At 38.8% G+C, this 19,444-nt stretch overlaps 1 protein-coding gene across 2 annotated transcripts in view; it reads right to left on the reverse strand.

The window, feature by feature from the left end:
- The window catches only part of MEGF10 (multiple EGF like domains 10), a 110,569-nt gene that overhangs the window by 21,135 nt on the left and 69,990 nt on the right, over nt 1–19,444 (reverse strand). For both annotated transcript variants that reach the window (XM_076362383.1, XM_076362382.1), the window contains exons 10-14: nt 18,575–18,749; nt 17,596–17,716; nt 15,105–15,268; nt 11,828–11,930; nt 1,184–1,330 (exon numbers count right to left, since the gene is read on the reverse strand). In XM_076362383.1, coding sequence (XP_076218498.1) covers nt 1,184–1,330; nt 11,828–11,930; nt 15,105–15,268; nt 17,596–17,716; nt 18,575–18,749 — 710 coding nt within the window. The remainder of the gene's footprint in view (nt 1–1,183; nt 1,331–11,827; nt 11,931–15,104; nt 15,269–17,595; nt 17,717–18,574; nt 18,750–19,444) is intronic.

Consider the following 19,444-nt stretch of genomic DNA (forward strand, 5'->3'; position numbering starts at 1 on the left):
TCCAAAACACAGGGAACATTTTTACATGTAGTGTTACCCTTAGTCTGCCTTTGGATTAACTGATTAACTGATTAACTGCAAGGCCTTTAGAGATTAGATAGTGAGAATAATTACTGCACTTAGTTAGAAATGCTTAAGGAATACTAATGACACACTAATGTGGGATTTAGTAGTGCCATAGGCAATCACATTCTTCAGCTTGAAATCTTGCCATTCCTGGACTGTTTGGACTTCATCCTCCTCTGATTCTCCTTCTACCTTCTAGTAATCATTTCATGTCGTCTCCTGCCTTTCAAGCCTCTTTTGGAGGACCTAGTAGCATCTCCGCTTGGCCTTACACCACCTGCTTCTTGACCTTGTTTCTGGGAGACCTCCTCTGAAAACACGGCTACCCTCCAAGTGCAGAGGACTCACATTTCTCTTCTCTGAACACCTTCCTCTCACACCTTCAAAAATTCAAACTGAAGACAGCTAGACTGCTGGCAAACTGTGACAAACCTTCTTGGGAAGGTAAATATTTTGCACATCAACTTATTTTTGCCTCCTTGTTTCTGGTATAATTTGCCTCAGTTCATCTGTATCTCTCATTATACCATTTTTTATACCAAATTATAACATTTAAATTTTACAGAGACAAATTTTTCAAATGCAACTATGGGTACCTATGATATCCTCTACTTACTGTGAGGCCTGATCTCACTAGCCATTCTTTGCTGCTTCAAAATAAGTGTTAAAAGAATGCAATAATTAAGCCAATGATTCCTACCAGACTCAACGGGAAGCTAAGGTTTCTAGCTTCTGAAACTCATGCATGTTTTATTTACCTACCAAAATATGTATTACAAAATTAATGTGCATCAATCACCTTTGGAAATGCTTGCCTTTAGAATGGAATCCCCTGCTAAATTTCTTAGAAAGTCATGTGCATAATGACATCACGGCAAGGACAGTGAATACAAGTAAAGTTGTACCATAAAAAGAAGAGCACTACTAGTTGGAAATATTTGTTAATTTCAGATAACATTTATTTCTGTATATTCATACCTTTTGACAAAATGTCCAATCAAGGAGTGTTTCATAGTACTTCATACTACAATTAGCAAAGCATTATGATATTATATCATATGTATTCCAAGTAAGGGAGGGAGGAACAGGTATTTTAAAGCATTTATTTTGTCCTTACTTCTCTGACAAGTGGTGCCTCTGTATCCTGGTGCACACTCACAGATTCCATCATCTGGAGAGCAGGATGCTCCATTTTTGCAGTAACAAGGCAATGAGCAATTTGGACCCCACTGTCCCTCAGCGCACACACTGTCACAGTGAATGCCTGCAACCATAAATAAACAAAACTGTCAGCCTTTGTAAAGAACTCTTATGTGTAGTTAGTTTAAACCTTTGGTCCTCAGAGGACTCATTTTTAAAACGCAGCTCACAAAACCTGTTTATGAAAATATCACTAACATCAGAAAAACAGAACAAGAACAAGGTAAACTTGCATCTCTGCTCCTGCCTTCCCCCAGAACAGTGAATTTCTTTTGTATTCCAGTTTTGATGAGATGTACATAAGGGCTGATCCTGAGTTCTGTTAACAGGAAAGCACTTCTGCAGATTTACATGGAACATGAGCTCCATGGGATGCTACCTCCAGGCTTCCTGCCTGCCGACACTTTAAGATCTACAAAGATGAATGCAAACCTCTCAATAGTATAAAGAGTTCCATAATTTTCCAAGACCTTTATGCATATAAAAATTTAAAAATGTCTTTTATTCCTCTCACTTTCACCACTGGTATCAATAAAGAGAATCAAAAGTAGAAAGTAGTTCAAATGCAGCAAAATAATGACTTTTGCTTCCTCCATAATGGCTGTTTCAAAACAGCAAAAGCTTATTTTCAAATTTTATGTTAGGGAAATGCATGATAAAAGGTATTGCAGAAACTTTTCCTTCTGAATGTAAAAATTCTTAAGGTCTGACATAATTTTGTGTAATAATGGGGTGCAGGACACAGAATGATTTCTAATTAGTGGTGAGCTGATTACTGCTAAGCCTCATACCAAATGGAAAAATGTAGTGCGCACAAAGGGTTTCCAAACACACCATGTGAGCATTCCAAAATGCTTAGCTGCAACAGTGTTAAGGATGCTGGTCAGTAAGTGCTTTGTCTAACCATTTTTGGCATAAAATTGATTATAAAATGGCCACGACCTGAACCCCTATACATAAATCATAATACAAACCACTAATCATAATCATCCAATCATGGGATGGGTTTTTTCTTTGCAATGCAGCAACATTAAATATAACTTTCCTGTTTGTTTTTTCCACTATCTGCTTTTTGAAAAGCATGCTGCATGTTAAATGCCAGCAGGCACCACTGTGGAACTCAGACCGTATTGTGTCTACAGTACTTTGCATTAACAATTAAGTATTATTATAGTGCCTCTACTGAATGAAGCCCTTCGCTAAGGGAAAAGTGGACTGAATCCAACCACAAGCATGTCTTGCTTTGTAAGTATTTCCAGCAAAATATGCCACAGGTTCATGGGCTGCCAGAGTCCTAAAAAAGCAAAAGTTTCACATGTGACAAGAAAAAAATCTTTTAACTTTGAAGAGCAAAACCAACTGTTCGTAACAATACTGAAAAACAATTACACTGTTTACTGATAGACAGACTCAAAGGTGATTCCTCAACCCCCACAGCATGTGCCTTGTAAAGCTGCCTATATCCAAAGACTAACTCTCTAATTAGAGGAAAGGTGAATCTCCAGACTCACAAATTGTTTATTTCTCTGCAAGACAATCAGCAGATTGAATGATCAAATATGTGGTTCAACAGATTGCACCAACTAATGCCAGCAAGAGAGAAAACACTTGCCTTTTAGAATCCAGATGCTAACCAGCAGCAGACAGTACACGGGCCACCTAAAAGCCCAAATTGTACAATGACCATTGGTTAATACTGACCTAAAACAAATTTATTGTCAAAAAATGAAAGGCTTCCTATATTATTACTTTTTCATTTTTGCCTGCATAGGCAATGTCATTCTCCTATCTTCAACTACATTTGAGAGGCAGTGTAGACTTGCTTCTCAGTAGCCTGGGTCAACTTTTTCATTAACTCCTTATCTGTGGATAAACAGATAAAAGAGAGTGGTTTGATTTTGAGAGATGCTGATGCACATGAGCAGGATGAGATCACAGCATTTTTTTTAGAAACAAGACCACTTATTTCAGATGCATAAGATTGCTCTGCTTGAGGTTCACAAATTGGAGAACTTGGGTTTGTAAATCTGTGAAAGCATGAGCAGACACATGCAGAGGATTTCAGAATTGAGCCTGGCATTGTGTTCATGTGAGTGTTATCTATCATATCATACATAGCTTCACTCAGTGAACTCTGCTAGAGAAAAGACATTTTTCACAGAGTCTTAATGGGTTTCAGTGGTGTTCAGTATACAATGGTCACTATTAACAAGTCAGCGGTTGCCAACAGTTACCATAGTGCATTATGTGAGATTATGTAGACCAGTGACATACAATAACAGCAGGCTCAATTATATCGTCTTGATCTGTGCACAGAGGATGCTTTATGACAGCATGGTGTCAAAGGGTGATATTGGGCACACTGGGATAGAAAAGACAATGGGCCCCATGCTGCATAGAGCCACGATACTTAAAAAAGCCAACAACTACCATTAAAAATGAAAAAGGAAAAAGTTCCTCCAGTACACATCAGGAAAAATTATCCATTAGGGAAACTGAAAAAATTACCTTTTCTTTCCCACTGTCACCCCTTATAAGGAGGTAGTCAGCTGAAGAATGATATCCCTCTACTTAGCAAAGAAACAGTGTATCCTAAATATCACTGAATAATAATTATGATGATTTAACACACTGAAAGAGTGCTGAATATTACTTCTGTTTCACTACAAAAGGAATTTTATTCACTATTGATCATAAGCAAAAGCAATTTTACTCCTCTGTGTCAAGAATGAATCTAGCAAAGCAGAAATACTAATTCATTTAGTGATTTACTGCATCTCTACTTATAAAAATAGTTTTAAACCTCACTCATTCACTGTTATTTAGATAAGTTCATAAGGCACTTAAAAATGAGAAACTGAGTTTCACATCTTATAGCTGTAAAAATCAAGTATGTGTATTTTCGAGAAAGTATAGGTTAGAAATATTAAAAGGATTAAAAAATAAAAAAAGAATCCTCCAGACTGTGATGCTTTATATGAAATTTCAGCAAAGAAAGCTATGCTTTTATAGAAAAGCTAGAAATCAGTGAGGAAAAAGAAACATTTTTACTACAACTTACAAAGCTTAGACTCAGCTTTTACAACAATGGTATCAACAGTGTACTGGCCTATGATTGCCACAATTTCGAGCGAGTATTAATCTCATGCAATAAAATTGTTTTTGATAAGTTTTCATGTTGATTTTGATACTGATAAGGATATCTGCGAGGAAATGTTTTTGCCAGAGCTATGGACAAAGAGCTCTTTGATGGCCTTCACAAGTTGCTAGGCAATAGCTGAATGGTCATGATAAACTTCAGCTAAGCTGCTCTGAAGAAATGCTCATGCATTTAATGCCCAGTGCTTTATGCTGGGGGCCTCACATCTAAATCAGCATTCCCCCAGCATTCGTAATTGCATGAATGAAGTAAATAATTCCTTAGGGATACAAGTGTTTCTGCCCATGCTAGCAGAGTGTTTACATACTCCTTATGCTATATTTTTAAGTTGAGACTCAATGATCCATCCAAGTCAAATCAACAGAGAGGTAATTTGTTTTAGCAATCGGAGGGGAAAAAATCTACCAATTATTTCTTATGATCTTCCCAAGCAAATTTGCTATTGGACTAAGTGCTATTTTCCAGCTTATTGCATTTTCATTAGTCTGATAAAAAGTTATCCAGATTTCAAAAAGAATTATTTTTTTCATAAAGAACATGTATTCGCTATACAATTTATCTTCACAACACATGGAACTTTCTAGTATAGTCTCCCAGAATTAAAACCTATTTGTATATTCGTGTATTTCCCATATGTCAGACCTACATTAGATATACAACAGCCTAAACAAGAGAAGGATCAAGCCCTCAAAACTTGGGGAAATCTTGGTGTCATTAAAGCTAATGATCCATTTCCATTATGGTCCAAGATCTCACCCTTCATATTTGAAAGAAACAAAACACTAGATCACTTCTGTTCAAGGAAGCTGAGACTTCTGATGGTGAGACTTGCTTCCTTACTTCTCCGTCAAATGATGGATGAACAGCCCAAAGAAAGGGGAGAAACAGCACGGGGAAGAGGTGAAAAACATTATAGGCACTATTTAGAAGTACCCTTGTTGTCTTTAAAGGAAGCGAAGTACCTTGCTCCCTAGCTGAAGATAGCCAGAAGACTAAATAAAAGGGTCTTAAATTAAGGAGCGAATGAAAGGATCAAACATTTTTCTCTAGCAGTTCAGACTGCTGCTTCTTCACTGCTGCTGCAGGAGAATTTGTACCCGTGAGTTTTGGTAGGAAGACAGCTACAAAAGCTTGTCAACAAAAACAGTGCTTTATCAGAGTTTGAAGGCAAACATCAGTATCTGCAAATTTTAGTGGAAGAACCACTTTTGAGATATCCCCAGTATCTTTCTGAAGGCCATACTGTTGCTACATACTGTCATCCACTCTAGTGGTGCTCTTCTTTTCATCTACCACGTTTTAGGTACCCGCAAGAAAATAATACTTCTCCTTTTCTTACCTTCTTGATAGGTAGGAAATAAATGTACTTAATATACTGATTTAAAGTTCTTCTTAGAATCATAGAATCATTAAGGTTGGAAAAGACCTCTAAGATCATCAAGTCCAACCGTCGACTCAACACCACCATGCCCACTAAACCATGTCCCTAAGCGCCTCACTTACACGTCTTTTAAATACCTCCAGGGATGGGGACTCAACCACTTCCCTGGGCAGCCTGTTCCAATGTTTAACCACTCTTTCAGGAAAGAAATTTTTCCTCACGTCCAATCTAAACCTCCCCTGGCGCAACTTGAGGCCATTTCCTCTCGTCCTATCGCTTCTTACTTGGGAGAAGAGACCGACACCCACCTCGCTACAACCTCCTTTCAGGTAGTTGTAGAGCGTGATAAGGTCTCCCCTCAGCCTCCTTTTCTCCAGGCTAAACAGTCCCAGTTCCCTCAGCCGCTCCTCATAAGACTTGTTCTCCAGACCCTTCACCAGCTTCAGTGTCCTTCTCTGGACACACTCCAGCACCTCAACATCCTTCTTGTAGTGAGGGGCCCAAAACTGAACGCAGTATTCGAGGTGCGGCCTCACCAGTGCTGAGTACAGGGGCACGATCACTTCCCTGCTCCTGCTGGCCACGCTATTTCTGATACAGGCCAGGATGCCATTGGCCTTCTTGGCCACCTGGGCACACTGCTGGCTCATGTTCAGCCGGCTGTCAACTAGCACCCCCTTCTTCTAAATAAATTCTTCTAAATAAATTCTTCTAATACCACTTCTTCTAAAAGAGTGGCATTTCTTCCACATAAAGACCCACCAAAATGCACAGGCAATAGAGATACAGACACAGTGAAGTTCAGACGTAGGGTAGGCCAACCCTCTTATTGAAGAACTTGTCTCCCTAAGTTTGGAAAGTAAATACACCATTTATCATGACACAGTGCCCACATATGATTTCATTTTGCAGCACACTGAATATTCATCACAATGGGACCTTGTGCTTCAGGAGCCCAGGGGAAATCAGCCAAGGTGGAGGGAAACCCATGTTCTCGCAAGAGGTTCTCAGCTTAGGTGCACCGGGGCACCAGCACCATGCACGCTGTTCCAGCAGCAGCTCGTTTCTCAGACTTAAGGTGAGGGAAACCCATGACAGTACTCTTTTATATCTTTTTTCTTCTGCACAGGAGGGGAAAAATGCATACACATTAAGAGCTAAGGAGCAAGGGAGAGTTCTAGTTCATGCTTCCCAGGGGACCTGGTTATCTGCATCAGTGGGGCGGGTGTCAGATGACAGTCCTCCCTGTTATAATCCAGCAACAAATGTGCCTCTTAGAAATAATGTCAGGGGCACATGGAAAGACACAGCACTTCCTCACAGAAATAACACATCTGGTGATGGGCAATCTGACTAGCGTCAGCAGGTGTCCGGCACAGCAAAAGTCACCAACACCCTATCCGCTGCAGCATATGGATGAATACTATGCACACTGGTAAAATGTAGGCTGATATTACTGCATCTGTCTTTTCCATAAACCAATGCTATTGTTTTGATGCAGATAGCAGACTAGTGGTATTTCATAATCCCTGGCACCGCATAACCTTTAAATTGATTTTAAAAATGTCGTATCAGTATGACATGACATTTCTTCACAAACAGAAAGGTCCAGCAGAACTGCACCCAAGAAAGCACAACAGTAACGTGTTATCAGTAACACACACACTACTATACTACAGTAATAAACAAACTGGCTGGAGAAAAACCTTTGCCCTTTTTACAATGCTTTAATGCGAAATCTCAGTTTGCAAGAATATGAATTCTCTAATCTTTTAGGCAATTTGGAAAAATTGTATTTTGACAGCTGCTTGCAGAACAGATAAGATTAAGGGATGAAATTAACAATTACCATGGTGCTTGCTGGATTGTGGTCACTGAGAGAAGCTGTAGAGGTGGCTCTTTAATGAAAGTTAACTTAAAGTTTTGGTATAAATTACTAGGAGAATTAATTATCATTACCTATTGGGGGAGTAAATTTTCTGTGTCTTTCTTCTGCTTTCTATTTTAATGGTTCTTACTCTTTTCCACTGTCTAGCTATAGCACTCCCTCCAAATGAAGAAAAGTTATTTATAAGATACAGCAAAAATGTCAAGGGACGAGAGTGTTTGGGGCAGACATCATCCTCTGCGTGGGCGAATGTTTCTCGTTTGTGCCATCCTGTCACGTGGCTCCTGGAACGTGATGGAATGGTCAGATTGCCAGGAAAAAAACATCACCCTTAACTCTTGCTTTTCTAAGCAGAATTAAGCTGCTGTATTTGGAACACTTGGTGTAAACTACAGAGAGGGTAGGATTTCTAACAGCAGTCCTATAAACAAAGTCACTTGTTTAGGATGAAAAATCTAAGTATCCTCCCAGGCAACAGAACCTACATTAAAAACAGAAACCCTAAATTAAAACAGAACCTAATTAAAACCAATTTTAATTATTTCTTGAGTTTTATAACAGCTCATGATAATGCAATAGTCAATAATTGAACTTACACTTTCATTCAAAACTAGGACCTAAGAAGCAAAAGATAATACACTGGGCATGTTAAAAAATAAAGGAAAAACTACTTAAAAAACCTAAACCATATAGCACTTTATTGTTGACCCAATGCTCAGCTGCAGCTATATCTTGAGACTAAAGTAAAGGGTAGCACGTTGGCTAGGCTGTCCTTTGGTACACGACAATAGCACTTGTGCCCACTTCAGCAGCTCGGAGCTCCCTCACTACCCGAGGGAGCATGCACCGTACGAGACCAGTGACCCCCCCTCTCCCTGTGCAGTGTGTTTCCTGTTCCCCAGCATTATGGTACAACTGTATCATGCAGCAAGGGAAAAAATCTTCCACCCTTCATTTATTTCTGCAAAGTTATATAAACTATTCCCTCTGATGAAATTCCCTGGGGAAAGTGTAGACAATTGGTCTGTTCACAGGGCTGAGAAAAATATTACATTTAAAATATCTTTTTGGAAACGATATGATTTTGGTGGCATCAAAACATCTGGGGAAGTTCACCTTGGATTCATCAATTTGTTCTTGTTGAAAAAGAAAAAAGATTCACAAGTTCACATTTTTAAGCTTCTCCACATGTATTTATTTTTTAACACTACCCTCCCAATAGTTTTTAAAGAAATAAATCCTTCATTTGGGTTAGATAAGCATTAGACTGATCCAAAATCAGTTTCTCCCTGTCTGGTTTTTTTGGTAGGTAATACTAACCACCAAAAACTAGTAAGTCTGATGGTTACTTCAACAAATCTAACAGAAAAAATCTAAGCTGTTCTAACATAATTTGTTGCATTTTAGTACTTTCCTATATTTTCAAAAATCTTCCATCTGCTTCTCCACCTATTATGCATACAAACATGTATATAACCTCCCTTTTTAATCCTACAATCTAATGCTATTTCTGCAATGTAACTTAACAGTACAGCTATTTGGGAACCTGTTTCTAAAGTATTCTCTCCTTCTTTTAATCATTCTAAATATAAGTATCTACACAAAGACCAGATTCCTCATGGGTATCGCTCTGACATGTGAAGTGTGGGAGGAGGATTTTTCCAGACACTGAGTATAAAGCAAACTATGCAATTTATGTCATATTGTGTGTCTAGACATCACCAACATGTTGAAACTAGTCTGTTACACACACTGTTGTGATGACATCATCCAGGGACAGATACTCAATTTTATCTATAATCACACATGAAGTCTCTTTCTAGTGAAATCTTTTTCCTTTCTAAATATGAAAACGAAATAAGATCTCACTAAAGGCAAAAATACTGTCTCCTTTTCAATACCTGAGTTCAAGCACAGTCAAGGTTCATGCTATGCTTGAAGCCTTTGTCACATCCCAGGTTAGTTATATCACACTTGGCTAGGTAATTTCTATAACCTGTCATAAAAAGTTGCTAGATTCTTCGTATGGCCTTTCAAAACTACCTATTTTAATCTGGCTTCATTCATGAACATACTTTTGGTCTCTAATGATTTGTCTCAGTTTTAGAAAATTCACAAGATGTATTTTGAGGAGTACATCAGTAACTTGTGAACAGCTCTAACTGCCTACACCATGGTTGCTCAAGATCAGCAACTGTTCACATGTTTTTAATGTGTGTATTCTTTGCTTAATACATTTATTAATTTAACAAATCATATTTTGAGCAGAACCAAATATAAGTTTGAGAAAGTGTGTCCAGACACACACACACACACACACAATTACCTGAAACTACCTGAAAGTAAGAACAGTTGTCAAAGGCCATTAACATAATAACAAAATAAACACAAACACAAAGTAATGTCTCACAAAATAGTAATAGATGGCATAATACTAATAGTATTTTTTCATAATTCACTCAAATAACTTTTATTATTTTTGCACTCTTGTGGTAGTCATTTCCCAGAGGTATCTGAGTGGCTGATGGTAAGTCACAGTGCGGCTCGTGGGAAGAGAATAAAACAAACAAACTCCTGGCTCAGTTAGGTGAGCGCTGGCTCTGGAAGCCTCCCTCTTTCACACTGAAAAGGGCGACAACGGGGGAGGCCCAATGGTGAGACAGGCCTTCTCAAAGAACTTGGCAGAAGCTTAATATACAGACAAATTGCACAAATAAGAAATGGGTTTGGTCTTCCAAAGCAAAGCAGGAGCCCTTCCTGCCCACGTCTGTATCCCCTACAGATTTCCACTTCCTACCCCCCAATAATCATAAAAGTCATGTTTATCTGAACAGAAAGTAGAAAAAACACCAGGTAAGCTGTAATCAACTACAACTAATCAACCTGAATTGCAGACACAGAGTATTATGTACTTTGAACAAAACGCCTGTGATCCATCTACAGAGCTACCAAAAAAAAAAAAGCATATAAAAATCAAAGTTTGGGAAAAAACTCAGTAAAGACTGTATCTGAGGAAGTCATAAGCTCCACACAAACTTTTGTGAGCACAATGATTTGCCAAACTTGTCAAATAAATTATTTGCTGCAATTGTCTGCTCACCTCCATCTACTATGTCTGGAAGCACCAGAGAAAAAAGAAAACAATTCTATCATGAACCTGCAAGTCAATTAGGAAGAATGTTAACTTATAAATGAGTGAGTGGATAATAAATAATACTAGGTTATATCTGAAATCACAAAAAAACCTCCCTTCTTTTCACAGCAGAAACATGCTTTGTTCATTTCAGTTGTGTTTTTCATGCTGACTTATTATTATTAAATGGGAAGGAGTCCATACAGAAGGGTGACATGAAATCTGACCCTTGCAACACTACAGTATCACAGTGAGACACAAAGTCCAGAACACTCTGAGAGGGGCAAACTTATAGTGTCAACTAATCCTTATTGAAGATGGAAGAGCCTTCCTGACACTTAGAGCTTAGAAATCTATGTGAGAACTAAAACTACTTCCTAGAGGTAAAGGGAACATTTCATGATAGCTTGCCCTTTTGCATAGTTCGATCATGTTTTCAAAATATCTTGCTTTCCACCAACAAGAGTGCAACAACAGTGTCAAACACAAAATTTGATGAAAAATTAATTATATATAATTCTTAAAACCACAATGGAAATGCTGGAGAAACTTTGTGAAAAAAGTGCAACAATTTTCATACAGAACAAAATATGTCCAGAGAAACTTAATTTTTTCAAAGGTTTGAGAAACTCAAATGGTAGCACAGCTTCTGCATGATTTATCCTCTTTTTGGCTTCCTGAGCAAAGCTTTCTGAGTTCCTGGATGCGATGCTTTACCTACCAAAGCTGCCAGCACAACCTTGAATATTTACAGTTATTCACCACTTTCATAAGGAATCATACTGTGGAGGCACCCAAGTTTTAAGATTTCCCCTTCTATTCCCAGTGTTCTGCAGATCCCCCACTCGACAAAGTTTCCATGACTACAAATCACAGAAGGGACACAGCAGCCACAGAACTGGCCCTTTTCTCCTTCCAACCCCACATACTCCTCCTCTACCCACAAAACCGAAAGGCAAGACCAAGTCTCATTGTCCTTCATGACGGTCTCTTTTGTACCTGACCATCCCGGAAGACAGCGACAGTAACCCGTGGTGGGATGACAACCGTCCGCATGGCTGCAGTCACAGCGTTCAGCACAATCCATACCATATGTGCCATCCTGTGGCAACAAAAAAAAACAACCCAGAGATGACGACAACTGGGAGTTAGAGGAGAACAAGTTCTGGTCAGTCCTGCCTCAAAAAGCAACCAGTTCTCTCCTGAATCCGTAATCTGCTTTCTTAATATAAAAAAGGCTTTTGGAATATTTCAGCGTCCTACATTTTCATTCTTTCATTTAAGAGGGCAAGATAAAGAATTAATTACATTCTCTTGAAAAATCCCAGACTAACGGACCCGGAGACAGTGATTCAGAACACAGTAACCCACACTATCAGAGGCTGCAATGAAAGCTTTCTTGTACTGTCCCTCTAATTTCCCTTACAGCTGAGTTCCTACTCCAGGACCTGGGGGTCCCTTGATGGGAAAGCAATTCAGTCTCCTTTCTGCCTCAGACCTTGAGCTCTCTACGTATTGGTCAAAAAGGATACCACATAAAGCCACAATTTCTAAAAAACAGTAGTAAAACATTAGATTAAAATATATCTTCAGTGTGAAGTTTATTGCATAAACAATGCAAACTGTATCACTTTCTTGTGATTAAAATCCTTCCCTCTGCACTACAGCATATACTATGTTAAAAAGAGAAGCTCTTTGGCTATGAGACAGTACACAAAACAGAATTATTTTTTGGCTATGCAACATTTTTTGAACCAACAAGAGAGATTGAAGTTACAAGTTGAACACCCCTCTTGGTGTATCCAGCTGTGCCAAAAGAGCACAGCTCATTTTCATGGAACTACATCTAAACATTTGAATTTGCCTTTCCTGCTTCTTCCGTAGAAGGTGGCACAAACATGTGGGGGTAATTCCATGCAAAATCAATCTGAGAAACTGAAAAGAGCAAAATCTTTACAATTGCATTCTCAAAACAAGGCAAAGTACAACAGTAAATTGATCTTACAGAAAAAGTGTCAAAACCAAATTAAAAAACATGGAAAAAAGCCAGTATAATTTAAGGTAATACTTCTGGGGTTACCTACAGCAAAGGCAAAAAAAAGAAAAAAACATGACAGTTTTAAAACCCAATCATTTAAATTTGAGGCTAAAAGTTGGTCTCAGTCACATTAAAAATCAGAATAAAACCTGTAAGAAAATTCATCTGCTGTTCTTTGATGTTCATGCCTACATTTCTACTGAGTTCCACAGGATTTAGCTATTCAATTCCCAGTCTTTCAGGTCTAACGTAGAACAAAATCTCACATTACTTCAGTATAAGGAGCCTTTTGCTCACCTCAACGATACATTTTTATATAGAGAAAAAGAAAAGATTAGCATTTCCTTTGCATATAATCAGATTTGGAAAGAAAGGAAATCCTCAAATATGTTATTGAAAAGCGGTATTTTTAGTCTGCTATGTATTTGGACTGAAGTCCAAACTTCAGTCAGATCTTGAGTAACAATCTGGGCAGGGATACTAAGTTTCTGAAGCTATTGAAACAAATTGAAATACATTGATTTAAATAAACTCTCTGCTCAAACAAGAAAAAAATTCAGGCAACACTGGACACATTTGAATTAGTTTTCTGTTTATTCTCCTGCTCTGGAATTTTGAGGCAGAATATGCATTTGAAATATGTAAATGCTTATGGACATCATTTGACACAGACAGAGAGAGAGCAAGACAATGAGCACGGGCATGCTAAATTATCTGATATGGAAATGCTTTTAAGCATTATTTTGCTAAATTTGGAACAGTGAAGCAAATGCCATGAAACAATACCTATCTTTTTTAATAAGTCAGTTTTGGAAGAGCTAGTGGAGCTTGGGAGATCTCATCATCCTTCAGAACCAGACACTAAGTGATAAACAAAGCTGCTTTAGAAAAAAGAAAAATTAGTGTTCTGATGGAGATGCAGCGTTGGAAACACTGCATAAACGTGCACAGATGGTACTCTAATCAACTTTCCAGAGTATTTTAGAATTTGTTTGCCACTTTTCTCACTGTATCAGTATATGCTATACCTCATCGTAAAACCAAAAACAACCCCAAAAAAATAACTTCTGAGCATTCTGAGAGCAGTTCAACACAACAAATTTTCATTCAAAACAGAGGTGTGGTTTCCAGTCTTACTGGAAAGTAAGTTCAGCTACTCCTGTCATGTTGTTGCTCAGCAGAGCTAATCCAAACTGACAGAAGCTTGAATGTGATATGGGAGGGAATTTACAAGGTTTATGTTCAGTTCAGGTGATTCCTTTACAATTATATTAAACCAACAACCTGCTATGCAGATAGTATTGCAAAAGTGAAGAAAAGACAGTAGAGAAGAAAAGGAGAGCAGAGAGAAGTTTATTAAAAAAATGAAGTTTGTTAAAAATCTCCTAGAAAATTGAAGTCCATCATTGGAAAAGATGGGCTCTGGAAAACCCCATTTTTCATAAAGTATTTCATTTTTTCTGTACGAAATGTAATTGAAACCAAACAGTTACATAATAAAAAAAAATCAGTTTTTAATTTTACCATTTTTAAAATTTTGAAATTGTATACTTTTATGGTTTCCCCAAACTACAGATTACAAGGTGGAACAGAACTGATGAGGAGCGTGCCTTTGTCAACACAATGATTTCTAATTTTGCAGTTCTCAAAGTCTGAGAGATAGTGGAAGACAGAACCCCAATAGAAAGGCAAAGACCTGTCATGGGACTGGGTAGTAAGAGTGCCTTCTCATGTCTGACTGAGAAGGAATGAAAGTTCTTCATTCATACTGTACCATAGATATGTTAATTTAACTAAAATTATGTTGGTTGATGTGGAATGTATTTTTGGTACATTTTTTCTCCCGTCATTTTTACTTAAAATAGTTTAACAGAAGCAGTTTGGATAGCATTTGATGCTGATACAGAGGGAAAAACTTGGTTCTGTGTTTTTCAACAAATTCTAAAGGAGCTGGTGAAAAGTTTGAAGTCCAACTTTAAAGTGTGAAAGCAGAAAAAGTGTTCATCTGTGCATCTTCATTTTGCATAGTCATTTTTTGTGTGCTTTGGTGTGCTGCGCAGCTGAGTTCTTCCAGAAGAATTGTTGGTGCATGACCCTGATCTTGAACCCAGTCGTATATGGGCTACCAGGTGCAGTGCTCCTTAGGGACTTATCCCGGTGAAGTTAGAAGAATGGCAGGAGGGTCCCCCTGCCCATTATTATCCTGCAGTGCAAAATTCAGTGAAATTATTAAACTACCTGGCAAGGGAGTTCGCATTTTTCTCCTCTCCAGCCTGGGGCACAGGTACAGGTTCCATCCAGAGCATTGCAAGCCCCTCCATTAAGACACTGGCAAGTTAAGTTACAGCCAAGTCCCCAGGTACCGCTGGGACAATTTATTGAGCAATCTACACCATGCCAACCTGCCAAAAATAATAATTAAAGTGTCAAATTAATCAGGTTTTCCCCCATTCCTCTCTGAGGACATGTTTCCCTCCGCCTACCATGTGGCACCTCTCGGAGATGCGCAATACCAGGGTAACATTAACTACAGGCTAGTATCAGCAGTTTCAGCTGAGGACTTGTCCAGGTTTGAACAAAGGTGCTCAAGGGCACCTTGTAACATCTGTGCACAGCACACATTTGCAGATGGGTGCCAACATACAAAAGCAATTGATGGGAGATCTGAAATGAAAACAGAGACACCTTGAAATTTCACTGAGAAGCACTAAACTATACTAAAAGTTTTAAGGCATAGCCTGAAAAAAATTAGGAATATTTTCCCTAGACTTAAGCTGCTGCTTTCATAATTCTTCCATCAGTGTTCAATACAGACAGTTCTGCAATATAGTTTTAACAGAAATCTTAGACACAAAAGAAAGAGAAAACATAAAAGTAGTGCATAAGCTGGATTTCTCCAAGGATACATAGAAGACCTTTTAGATTATTTCTGTATTTCTCTCCAAATACAAAAAAGAATGTAATGGAAAATGGTTCTAAAATGCAGCATTCACCACTGATTAAGCCTGATAGCAACGATCCACAGACTGCGCACTGGATAGACAGAAATGTAAATAGATTTTTAAAAATGTGATCATCTATGGGATACAAGAGAAACGGTGTGAGCCAGTCATACGTTATCATCAGCAATGACACAAGCCGAGTTTCTAATTTTGTACCTTGTTTACAGTAAGCGAAGGGAAAAATAATTCCGCACTGAGCCTAATCAATAGACTATGCAAAACTCATCTATTGAAATGAGGCTGCCCTGTGCCCTGGATTGATAACTTCGAATTTAGGGGTCATTTCAGGAAAAAATGTCATACTATACTAGCTAGAAAACTGAGACATTTTCTCTCAAGTGTCTCTCCAGGATTCATAAATTTCCTTCATTTACATGACAGGTATCTGGGTTTAGTTTAATTTCACCATTTGCTGTCATTTTTCATCATAGTATGACTAAAACTGCATGATGCACAAGAAGATAGGATTATGCATGGCTCAAGGAATAGTTTTTCTCCTCACAGCCTAGCTACTTAGGAGTAGCTGCTTAGCTACTTTAACAGAGTTAAATCAGCTCCACTGTCTCTGGCAAGAGCAGAAGTTGGAAACTCTCCACATTTGCTACACGACTGATTTAATTGTATCAGTGCCTGACAAATTTAGTGGCTATTTGTCTAGGTAACTCTAACACTTCTCCCCCACTCTCAACCTTCGTGTATTTTTAGAAAAACATTTTTAGACAGGGGGGTCTACAATGTAGGCTGGGCACGGGATTTGCTTGAGAGCATTCAACAGCTTGCCCGTCTCTTCTCAGCAATCCAGCATCACAGCTGAGGGACGCTGGACTTTAAATCCTTCCTCACAGCAGAAGCGAAAAAGAGAACAGGTGTATTGCAAGAGCGGATATTTAAGTGGAGTTTAGTAGCATATTTCGGGTTAAACAGGAACACCATGTGGACCTGTAGACCTTTATATGGGAAAAGATCTCTGCAGAACCAGCGCTGGAGGATGTCTGAGATATCTTTGTTCCAGCCAAAGGCATGTGGTACTGAGAGATGGAGAGGTGGGCAGGCACATACAGTTTCTGGTGGAGGTACACCGACCATCAAAATTACTGCTGGGAGGAGCGAGCCAGGCAAAGGGGTCAAGGAGCGTGAGTCCACTCACACTAATACTGGGAGATTCAGAAAGCTTGCAGAAACAGGGAACAGGAAGGGGCTTAGGCAAGGTTCCTAAGAGAATTGCTGAGTATTTGAATAGAAAACATTGCCAGTAGATATCAACATCAGTGCTAAACTGGCAGGAAGATGTCTGTGCCTCTGTGATGCTGAGAGGGGCGAGGGTGGCAGCCAGAGGCGGTGCTCACCCAGGCTGAGGGGAAACAGGGCTACGTATTTTTAACTAGGAAGGCTGACATCAGATAAATGGCATACCAGTAGTCCTAGCAGACCATAGCACTGCCACAAGAGACAAGTGGTGGCCCATCTCGGGGTAAACACTAAGTAATTCACCCAGGCACAGTATCCAGCCCACTGAGAACTGCATCGAGGAAACATGAACACAAGGTACACGCACTCTTCTCTGAGCTAAAACTCCTAGTTGTAGCCTCCCATAGCATAAAGTATCTAGTGATATGGCCTTCAAAGTGGTCTGCTTTTTACTAAGTTTCTTTCTTCTTCTCTACTTCAAAAACTCAATTTCATTTTATGATTACAGAAAAAGAAAATTAATCTGAAGAGACACTTACCTGCTTTGCAGGCACAAGAACCATCTACTGCTGAACAGATGGCTTCATTTTTGCAGTTGCACACAGATGAACAGTTTACTCCGTATGTCCCCGGAAGACAAGGAGTACCACAAGTAGCACCCTGAATTATACAAAAATAGTGTCTAAAAGATATTTGAGAAGGTTCAGACAATACAACTAATAAATGACCTAGACCAACTCTGGTGCTACAAAAGCCAGAAAACATACAGCCCATGACTGTCCTAGGCTGTCACTAAGTTATCCTGAATTTAAGGGAAAGGGAGTCTTTCATGCTTTTTAAGTCTACAATAAGCATTAGTTTTCTATTAGTTGCTGTGAGAGCTCAGGTCACGTAGCTAACAGCACTTGGTTACATCAATGGACAGTATTTTCAGTGATAAAGAGCCCTTTATGAAACTAAAACACAGTAAGACAGCAGTTTAATGGAAAATAATGTGGATATGTAAAATATTTTTAAGAATTAATTTGGCTGAAGTTTTCAGTTATTATTCTTAGAAGAACAGTCATACTGTAAAATGTTTTCTATGTTAGATTAGCATCCAATGCACAGGTAACAGCAAACGTGTAAAAGCTGCTGAATAATCTGTCCTGAACTGTAAAAACAAATGTCTTTGCCTAGAGTTTCTCTGGATGGAACATGAGGAGTTGGTGCAACAAGATAATGACTGAAACCTATTGTTCCTCCCTTTATTTACACCTCAACAGCACACCCTCATTCTTATCAATGTCTTATAAAGCAATTAACTTTTCTTTCTTAAAATGGCTTCATTTCAGTACCGAGAACCAAACACAAATTTTGCCTTTTCAGGGTCTTACCTTATAATACACCCAGTGGTACCGAAATATCCTTACCTCTCTTTTACTGTGGTGGAGAAAGGACACTGGCATCTTGAAGAATTTGGCACTTAACTAAAGGCAGTGGAGTCGAAAATGGACTGTGAAAGTGAGACTTATTTACCTTAAATCCAGGGGCACAGGTGCATTTTCCAGTCACACTATCGCAGTCAGCACCATTTTGGCAGCTGCAGATCTGCTGACATGACTCGCCGTAGAATCCTGGGGAACATGTCTCGTTGCAGTAGAGCCCAGACCAGCCAGGCTTGCAGGAGCATTCCCCAGACATAGGGTGACAGCTGCCAGGAGGGGATGAAAGGATAAATAATTCAGGACTAAACGTGACATCAATTTTTTTTTTCCAGAGAACAAAATGCTGTTATAGATAGGTTGCATAAAGGATCTTGCATGCTATGCATAGAGATGGTTTTACTCCCCAAACCACAAAGCAAAGGCTTCTGTATATGTATATATAAATGTATGCCAATTAAGATAAGAAATGTAACATCATACAACATATACACATTTTGGGAGGACATGGAAGGAAAAGAAGAGGTATCGTTTTTCTATAGCTAGTTGAAAAGCAACCTATCTGAAACACAGTTTTTACCATAAAATAGATATCCACAGTTACAAATATTAAGGTGATGAAACCATTAAATTCCCCAAAATGTATTGTTAGGTTTCTAGTCTAAGTATAATAGAATCATTTTCATAACACTGTCCAAACTCAGCAGCATATTGTCTGAGAAATACGATGCTTCAGTAAAATAGCATGGCATCCAACACAAAATAACACAGCACCCAATGAGTAGCAAGCACGCTCTTTTCTTTAAATCATTGGTTGAAAAGAGGGCAACTGGCATCTTTCCGGGAATGACACAAAATCATTTGCATTAGGCAGAAGTCAGATATACCATCAGAGCAGTGACCTTTTGGAGAGTATCTGCCCTGCATTGGCCATACCTGGTGGCAGACCAGCTGTCCCTACCTG

This window comes from Aptenodytes patagonicus, chromosome Z, assembly GCF_965638725.1.
Source record: "Aptenodytes patagonicus chromosome Z, bAptPat1.pri.cur, whole genome shotgun sequence".
NCBI classification, from domain to species: domain Eukaryota; kingdom Metazoa; phylum Chordata; class Aves; order Sphenisciformes; family Spheniscidae; genus Aptenodytes; species Aptenodytes patagonicus.